This window comes from Argiope bruennichi, chromosome 9 (assembly GCF_947563725.1).
Source record: "Argiope bruennichi chromosome 9, qqArgBrue1.1, whole genome shotgun sequence".
Lineage (NCBI taxonomy): Eukaryota > Metazoa > Arthropoda > Arachnida > Araneae > Araneidae > Argiope > Argiope bruennichi.
Window position 1 is genome coordinate 30,354,768 of NC_079159.1, and position 10,508 is coordinate 30,365,275.

The window sequence follows — 10,508 nt, forward strand, 5'->3', positions numbered from 1 at the left end:
TGGCTTGATGAACTGTGCTAAAAATTTTGAAAAATTACCAAACTTCTAATTCATTCTTTAAATCATGGGGATCGTAGTATAGAATTATTTCTCTGAACTTATAAAGTACAAAATTAGCCATAAATAGAGAGTAAAAAAAAACGAATGCCAAAAATAATTTATTTTACATCAACAAAAATATTAACAATAATAAAGAATAACATTTCATGAAACTTAAATTACTATGCCAATATTCATGCACTACAAATGTGAATGGTTTTTTTATATCCAACCTGGAATGTCGCAAAATAAAATTTAAACAATCTTCACCTTATTAAACTTTATAAAAATATTTAAATAATATATAAAGAAATCAATAATAAACTGTCGACAACAAAACAAAAGATGATTTAACAACTTTCAATTAGAAAATAAAATACTCTGGTGAAAATTCAGGAAGTCCTGAAATATCAAGAAAAGAAAAATAATTTTATATAAATGTTAAGTCATTTGAAATTTACAAGATAATAAGTCCAAACATTTTGATAAAAACTTTCAAAAAAATAAATGATTAATCCTAATTTTTAAGATCTGAATTATTTCATTTATGGACTAAAAGTACCAGTCAGTGTTTCACCTGAAATTTATCCCATTTGATGTTCCCATGTAACAAATAATAATAAAAATGTAGTCTTGGAAACATTTTCTTATACAAACAATATAAATATTTTTTTTATCAAATAAAGAACCAGGACTTTCTAAATAAATCATAAGATGAAATTAATTTCAGCTATTTGCTTAAAACTTTAGATAAAGTTAGTAAACTTTAGATGCAAATGAAACAAAAATCTGAGTGTTTCCATATTTTGCTTTGCATAGTATTTCATAGAAATATTAGACGATTTAACTTTAATAGCACATATTGACTTACAGTCCTGTTGCCTTATCAAATAGCAGAACATATTGGCTAATACAAATACAAAATTTTAATATAGTTTTGTCTAACATTTTACGACAGATAATCTTTAGAGAATTTATATAGTTTTTTAAACTTCTTGTTTTATTTCAGAAATCGTTGGTTCTTCATTGCTATCAGAGCTCTTTTTTCGTTTCGATAAGTCAAGAAGTTCACCCGTCGAGCTTGATGATCGTTTTTTAAAAGCAAAACGCTCGAATATGTTCGGTTGAGCAGCTTTAGAACTTGGTAATTGACCGATTGGATCTGGAATTATTAGTTCCTCAGAAACATTTGCTGGTTCTGGTGCGGATTCATCCTCTTCCTCTACTTTCAGTCGTCTTCTTCTGACAGTGACCTGACTTCTCCCCAAATACTTTTTCAAAGCTTTCTGAGAGAATACATTGACAGGAAACCGATCTTTATCAGAAGGAAACACACCGGTAGTCAGGAATGCTTTCCTGATGATACGTTTTCCAAAATGTTGGTTCCAAGTTATCCCTAGGAGTTGTCCGAACAACTTTTGGATCGTTCCGAGGCTCTCTCCCTCCCATGAGATGAACTGATCGTTCCAAGCTGATTTCAAAACAGAGAGGCATGTTCTGCTCAGTGGTTGTAGATGTTTATTAAGTTTTGAAGGAAGTTTTACCAGAATAACATTGTGTTTCACCGCTTCTGCTAGGCATCGAATGGTAACTTGCAGAGGGCTTCCATCGAATAGCAAAACAACACTTTTACCACCTCTGGCTAGTTTATTTGGTATTTGAGGAATGAAGACATTCTCAAACCAGTAGCTGAATAAAGTTCCATCTTTCCATTTTCGAGCGGATGTTGTGTAATAAGTTGTTCCTGGAGCATTTTTATTGGCCATGCAGGAAGGTAACACACATCTACCTTGGAACATAATGAGTGGGTGTAATTTTTTTCCATCAGCTCTTATACCAACGACAACAGAAGTGTGCAACTCGCTATCTTTGCCTGCAGTTTTCGAAACGCATTTTGCACATCTTGAGGGAAATGCGCATGTTTCTTTGAAATTGTCGCGGAACAATACCTCGCAAACGTTATAAACTCGGTCGCCATCAGAATCAGTTATGTTTTCAGCCTCATAAAGAGCTTTTATATCATCATAAAACTGATACACAGGGAAAGGATCCACTTCATTCAGATGCTTGTGAGCGTTTTTCTTGTCTTTACGGGCTCTTATTTCAGGATGCCGTCTCAAAAAGTTTTTCAACCATTCATAACCAGGTTTTCCATCCTGCCACCTGGTCTTAATACCTTCTTCTTTAACAAACTCAGCAACCAAATTTTTAATTTCACATCGGCTGTAGCCATAGCCGTATTTTCCAGCGATCTTCAAATACTCGGCAAATTTTCGTTCAGATTCCGTACTTATCTCAATTGGCCTTCCTGCACCGTGCGCTTCCACAGGAGCTCGTCCACTAAGTTTTTTGTTTAAAGTTCCGTATGGTACTTTAAACATTTCAGCAGCTCTTCTTCCTGTAAATTTTCCTGATCTAACGCTAAGATATGCCAAACGCATTGCCTCTGCAGTGTAGCTGGAACATCGGATTGTCCTTTTTGGTCCTTTCCAAGACATCTTTGTTTCTAATAACTGAATTTTTTCAGGTGGAATAAGAGAGTTCTCAACAACACTCAGCGAAAGCCAACTACTTTCCAGCAGAAAAGCAAATTATACCATTTTTTGAGAGGTTTGCCATTGGCGACGAATTATCGCCAAATTCTAAGCTATAGGTTGCATCGTTGCTCATTAGATATTTTAGTGGTGTTATAATTTCCATAATAAAGATATTAGTCAATATGAATAATTAAAATCGTATGATCAAATCTAAATAACTCTGCATCTAAATCTCTTAATTAGTGGTAATTAGATGCCTTGTATTTAAATTTGAATGCTTACTGAATTAACAAATAATGTATCGTTGAGATTTCTATGTTATGCAAAATGTTTAACAAAAAGGAATCAGAGATTCAAATTTCAACAAGATTTAATAGGAAAATTTTATTATTACAAACATAAATTTAATCAAATTGGAGGGTATTTTTTTAAAAAAATAATTAATTAAAATGGGTTTTTTTTATGTTGCTCTTTTTAGCAATATTTTTACAAAATATGTTTTGATTATTAATTATGTTTTTTCATGTTGCCTCTTTTTGTAATTTTTAGAGAGTTTTTTTTTAAATGGTTTTTTACTTTTAATTATGTTTTTAATGTTTAATGCTTTTTTATATTTTAATTAATATTGCAAATTCAGGTTTGAATAAATTTAAATAAAAAGAATGAAAATTCAAAATTTGAATTCGATTTTGCTTTTGATCTTTTTTTAAATAATGAAACAATTTTTATGATCGAATATAAACAAGGATTTAATACTTTAAATTTTTTTATACTTTTATACAGCAATTAAGTTAATAAAAATGTTTCATATTTTATGAAATTTTTAATTTTTTCTTGTTTTTGAATAATAGCTGAATTAATTAACAAGCTGTTAAACATTTAACATTTTACAGTGAAAGAAATAATCTTAGCCTTTTCTAAGCATTGTTTTTCATTTTTTTTATTATTATTATCAAGCATAGTTAATTACCAGCAGTTCATGTTGAAATTATTGATTTATCGAAAATAATTAACAAAATAACTCAAATAAAACATCTTTCTTCATTTCAGTTCGAAGTAGGTCAACACATTCTATAATGGAAATGTCTTGTTTGTAATATCATTCGTAATGTGATATATTGCCAGAATTTCTATAGAATATCTAATTTGCAACACAGTTTTGTAAGAAACATTTTATGAAAATACACTTCGCATTATTGGTATACATTATTAGAGAATCTTAAAACTAGAAAAACAAATCAGCCAATTCTCCTTAAGCGACTGAAAATAAGCATTCATTTATTAATTTCACTTTTTAAACGCATGATTTCAACAGGAAAAGACATTTAAAAAAATAATTATTTCATAAATCTTCTCCATTTTGATTGTCAAAGAAGTAAAAATAAATAAATAATTTTTTAATGAAATAATTAACAGCAATTTTCAAAAATGATAATAGATTAATTTAGCTTAGCGACATTAATGTCTTTTTAAAAACTACGCCAGTGCTATTTTCGGATGAACCTTGTAATTTTGAGTAGTAATTGGAAAGATGACGCTATCACTTCCGGGCCCTCTCCAAGCTTCCGCAAATCACCAGCTAAAAGGCAATTGGCTCCGAATTATTTAGTGTATGCTATCCTCTCTTACACGGCGGTTCTTTGATGAATCAGATTCCGAAACCGAAACCTTATCATCAAGTCCTACATGAGATTGATCATTTGAATACTGAGAAAAGTATTACTTAATCACATATAGAACCACAAAAAAAAAAAAAAAAAAAAAAAAAAAAAAAAAAAAAAACTTTTTTGAGTTTTGGAATAGTTTTTGCAAATTCAGTTCAGACTAGTCCAGCAATTTTTAATACGAAAAATTCGAATCTGTCTGAAAAGCATTAAGATATATTTTCGGTCGAATAGTTTATGATTAATTGTTTTAAAATACAAAATAATTCAACATTTTCAAAGAATGCTTAATTATAAATGAAAGGTCGTTGATATCTTGCATACTTGCCAAAATGATGTTTTAGCTTGAATCAATCGTCTCAATTTTAGAATGCAATTGCAGATCGACAAACAATGAGCTAAAAACACATTTCATAGTAAAGATGTAAATACTATAGCAATAAGAATGGAGTAATAATCAGAAGAAAAATCAGTAATAAAGTTTACAGATTTTATTCTTTAATGTTTTAAACTACAAAGGCGAAATTTTTTTTCATCCCAATCCACGTTTAAAAAATATTAATATCCATAAAATAATGATAAATAAAATATATCCAAAGCTCTGATTCGAACCATCGTAACATAATAATGTTTTAGGGTTGATTCGTCTATTTTTTAAATTTGCTCCTAGTTAACAATTTCTTGGGCCTTGGGAAGTAGGCTTCCCACTAAATTTATCAATCTTTGTATGAAATTATGTAGGTTGGCATAAGTTCTAACAAATTTTTTTAGTAAGTCAGAAACTTAGATGCTTCAGTTCTTTATCTTACACAAAATGATGTGTCTTGATTTGTCACTTAATTATTAATGAACCAAATTAATTAATTAATCAAATTAAATTTATCTAATAAGCTAAATGAACCCCTTTTCTTATTTTAATTTCAAGCCTAAAAATGTTTTAACATAATATGACTAGAAAAAAATGGCCCTTTAAAGGGTTAAATAGCATAACATGTGCTCAAACATGAATTTTAAGATCATCTCTAAGCGTATCAGTATAGAAATCAAGTAACTAAAATAATGAAAAGAATTATTGTAAAATAAATTATTTTTTGAATTTATTAAAATTACTGACAAAATTGAGCAGAAATAAAATTTGTAAATTTAATTTTTTTTTAATTTAAAAGCGGTATAAAAGCTAATTTTGTGCAGTATGTTTTAAAATTATTGAGAAAAGGATTTCGATTAACTTTTAATCTGAAACCTAATTAAAATATTTAATACCAGTTTCATAATGAGAATCTACTACCTAAGAAGCAAATATATACCTAATTTAGTCGCTCTAGATTCAACGATTTACATTCGAGCATTTTTTTTTTATCATGTAGTAATTTATACATGATATGCCAGCCTTTAAACATTTTCGTGTAAAGAACGTATCATCCCTAATTTTTATTTCTCAAAAAATTAAAAATTGAAAAATCGAATAGATCTGTGCTAGCTAAGTATTTACTCGGTATATTTTGTCCCATATAAAATAATAATTATTATAATACAAAGAACTCTTTATTGCCTTTTCATTGAACCCAAGATATATTTCAGTTTGACTGTGTGAAAAGAATTTGACGAAAATTCAGCCTCTAATTTTTCCAATCTAAGCCTAATCCTTCCTAATCTCTATCTTTAAAAAAATAATCAAAAATTAAATTCAGTAGGAAAAATCAATATATTGTTTGAATTGTAATACAGGATTTTTTACGTTAGCTTTATCATGAACATTGGCACAAAAAAAAAGAAGGGAAAAAAAAACAGCCATTCTAACCAGCCTCAAAGTTTGGGAAAGGGGATATTTAAAAAAAGAAACATGTAGCGTTCCCCTGTTCAATTTCGGAACGATTTAGTTTCTCAATTAATTTAAAGATGATATACTTCGTTTCTTCATTCAAGTAAAAAAGCACATTAATGGCATGAAAGTAGGGTTTGTGCTTCAGAACTGGAAGGTTATGGGTTCAAGGTCCCATTTTACCAAGTCCATCGTTTCAGTGCGTCTCACAGAAGTAAGATTTGTCATCTTGGGTTGAAGTCTGCCAATTTATAAAAGTTTGGACATTGAAATATGGGTTTTTAATAATCTGACAATGCCTCAGCTTGCGAAGTCAGCCCCGAAATAGTTTCGGCGTTACTTAAAATTGGAGCATTAACCCAACTGAATTAAAACTAATCAAGAAAACATTCAAATAACTGTAATTTTTCTATCGTTTGTGATTTGGATAATCTGTAAATGTTTAGCAAAGAAATCAGTGAATAATTTACATGAGCAAAGGTATTCTATAATCTGAAATAAAAAGGGTAAAAATAAAATATTTATATATTTGGAAGTTGACAAAATATATTTGCTGCACTAGCATTGTAATATAATCAGTAACATACTGAATAAAAGCTGTTGATTTTAAGTGAAGGAAAAAAAAAAGAAGAACAATAAATGCAGTAATTTTAGGGTTGCTTCAATTTCGAGAATTTGCAAAAAAAAAAATCGCCAAATAGTGCAATACCATACTCAAAATTTCTATCAGAATTACTTCATTTGAGAGTGGAGTTGTTTTATGACAGTATGTGATATATCCTTCTGATATATCCATGGATGTTTTGAAAATTATATTTAAAAAATGAAATCTTTATTTTTTAACATATATGAAATTGATGTATTTTCTCTCATACATTTTTTTCTTTTTTCGTAAAATAAGGAAAATTTTATTTGACTTCAAAAGTAGTTTTTAAAATCGCTACTATATGATGTCAACTTGTTATCGTCTGATGTACAATAGAAAAAAATGAATGAATAAACATCAGCTTATGATAACGCATTAATTCGTAAAAAAAAACTAAGAATCTGAGAAAAAAGTGGTTCCGGATTTGAATGGAAAAATCGAAAAATAAGATATAACGATGATCTCTGATTGGTAATGTCGTATTTGTAATATCTATGATTTCTTACAATAATTACATTTTATTTTATATATAGGTGTTTGATTTATATTATGGATTGAATTCAATTAATATAACAAGCATTTAAAAAATGGTAAAGAAAGTGGAAGATAATATCTAAACAAAAATTATGTTATAAAATTCAGAACTAAAAATCTATTAGAGTTTTGGTACATTTCAAATAAAAAGTTAGTTTCAAAATCAGTGACCTATTTGTTAGTGCCCTCTCAGCAATTTCAAGTTTCATATGATCCAATTTTAAAATTAGCTTTTCAGTTCCACTTTCGTTACTATTTTTTCTATTCATTTCATTAAACTTATTAATGCTTTCTATTGTAGTTAATATGTATATATCCTCTTCAAATTTCATTGAAACTATCCTCGACTTTATAATTAGTTTCATTTTATTATTTATTTATTTTGTAAAAGTCCTTGCCTTTCAAAATGTCATGAAAGTTAAACTCCAGATTGCCATTTAACCCTTTTTGAGAACCTAAAATTTAAATTAATGCCAAATTCACTTTCAGTTTAGGTTTGAATTTATACTGTATTGAAATCTGATACAACTTCGATTGGTGTTTTCGTCTAGTTAATGAATTGCATTTACAAAATGCAATTGTCCTTGAATTAAATCAGTTAGCTTCCTGTTCAATGATACATCAGGTTGTAATGAGTATTGGTTTGTCCCCGTAAAAAAGCATCTGCGACAGATTGTTTATTTTGTTCTTCTTCCTTTGAAGCTAAAGAAGAGCTTTTTAGGATAAATCTCGCGGTTTTTAAATTTTCGTTGGCGTAAGGATAACATTTTAACTGACATACAAATCTGCAAATACCTGTACAATACATGTGTTGATTATTAAGATGTGCACAAAATATACCGATGTGATACAGAGGCCTTTCTTTGTATTGAAGAGAGTAAAATTTGCTATAAAAATATTAAAATCATGGTATGTCGACATTTTCCATATAGACTAATTCTGGAAAAGGATAGAATTCATATTTCAGCAAAACATCGAATCATTATGTCATAATGGGACGATCATATTGTGGGGTGAATATTACAGCTAGATATCAACAAAATATGGTGAATTATGGTGAGGTGCATAAACAGGTAGGATTAGGCTAAATTCTAAACATATTACGGCTGAATACTTAAATGTTCTAATTAGGGCCTGATTAAATGCTGTGGTAAACTTTGGGCAAGTTTCGACTACCACCCCTCTTTTTCGAATTTTCATAACCAGATATTTTTCATTGATTTTCATTAAAGATCGATTCAAGCAATTTATAATTTATAATTATTATGAAAAACTGAAAAAGCATTTAATTCTAAGCCATCGTCCAAAGCGTTGATTTCAGTATATAATAAAAGAATGTAAAATTTAAGTTTACAAGTAATTTCAAATCTAAATGGTGAAACTAAAACTGTTTTTCTGTTTAAAAAGTTTTAATGCAAAATTTGACTGGGCTCTGATGATCTGTTAAGTCAGTTAGTTAAATACAAATTTAAAGAAGCCAGTTAACCGAAAAAAATAATAAATGGATCTCTTAAGTGTGAAAGCAAATCTGAAAACATGAAAAATAAACCTATGAATGAAGTTATGAAATTGCAGTGATATTAATTTTAATTTGGCTTTTACGTAATTCTCATAAAACAAATAAAAGCCAAAGAATTAGATCACTCTGAAAATACTGCAGAAATAATCTTGCATTCATGAGGTCCACCAAAGTTAAAGAATTTTCACTTTTTTCGTATACGTAATATAGAAAAACTATTGTAATCATCAAAAATTTGGAACTAGATAATTTGATGAATCTCCAACCTTTAGACCTCCCTAAATTCGAAAAACATATTTTGGGAAAATGTCCGTCCGTCTACCTGTATGACTGTGACAAAGATAATTCAAAAAAGTTTCGACCTAGACGGAGAAAATTTAGTGTATTGTCTTTATACCAAATTTGTAAATTTCGATCAAATTTTGAGCAAAATCTATTCAAAAGAAATTTTTCTGTTCGGCTGTTCGAATATAATTTAACATGATAACTATAGAATAAAGAGAATTAGATGGATAAAATTCGGTATAAAGATATAATATCTAGTATGCGAGAAAGTTTTAGGGAAACCAGACCCGCTGCTAGGTAGTTGATTACTTTGAAAAATCCGCCTCTGTTTATAGTCCGCCACAATCAAGCGCTGATTAAGGTTTCACTCAAAATCATGAAGAAAAAAAAATGTTTATGTTTTTCTAAAGACCATTAATTTGTATTTAATTATATCATTCACTCGAAGATATATAATTCACCATATCCAAAACTGTGATTAAAAAGAATACCAATGAATTTGTGTTAGGAGTTTTAATTTTTTTCCCAGTCAAACGGTGTAATTATCCGAGTTTAAATATCAAATACTTTTTTCAGCAAAAGAAATTTTGAATCAGTTTCAATTTTCTACTCTTGTATTTTCTACTTTTTTTGTATTTTTCCAAATACTATCAATATTTAATAGAAGATTTTTTTTAATTCATTTGATAAACACATCAAAATAAAATCTGTGCTCATCACATCCTTAGTTGTTTTTGCATAATGAAAGTATTAAAGAAATTATTATATATATATATATATGTGTGTGTGTGTGTGTGTGTGTGTGTGTGTGTGTGTGTGTGTGTGTGTGTGTGTGTGTGTGTGTGGTGATATTTTAAAATCTAATTTAAATTCTAGTTAATTTCTTGATTTTTATTTAAATTAGCCCCTGTTAAATTCATTCTGAAATGTTATCTTATTTCCTGATCCAATTCCCACTTATTTCTTTAATTATTTCTAACATGTGCTCTAGAAAAATGATAACTATTGTATATTCTCACTCACCGAGCGAAGGAATAAAAATCCCTATGATCCACACATACAATTCAAAGATACCCCTAATGTTCCTTTTCCTAAGTCTTCCTTTTCTAAGTCTTTCCTAAGTCTACACGTGTCAAAGAAATCCCTACCAGATTCTCTTGGTAAAATTACAGAAAGGAAAAACTTCTGATACTTTGCTCTCAGATCACGTTGTAAACAGACGTCATTTTATCATCTCTTCTTCCTTATACATATTATGCTCCCGTGTAAAATAAACTGAAACTAAAATTTCAAATGTTTCTTCTTTTTCAGCCAAGTGTCCGCAAAATTATGTTTACATACTATATATAAACACAACAAACACAATGAAATTTGTATGTTGTGACTTATGGCACTTTACAAGGCCGTTGACAGTTATCTATCAGCGATTTAAGCCGAATGAGCGTCTCTTGTTTTTTTTTCA

At 28.9% G+C, this 10,508-nt stretch overlaps 1 protein-coding gene across 1 annotated transcript; it reads right to left on the reverse strand.

The window, feature by feature from the left end:
* Positions 1–733: 733 nt before the first annotated feature.
* On the reverse strand, positions 734–2,602 carry LOC129984426 (uncharacterized). The gene has a single exon (XM_056094303.1). The coding sequence runs from the start codon at positions 2,535–2,537 to the stop codon at positions 1,026–1,028; it is 1,512 nt and encodes a 503-aa protein (XP_055950278.1). The 5' UTR covers positions 2,538–2,602; the 3' UTR covers positions 734–1,025.
* Between the last annotated feature and the right edge of the window lie 7,906 nt (positions 2,603–10,508).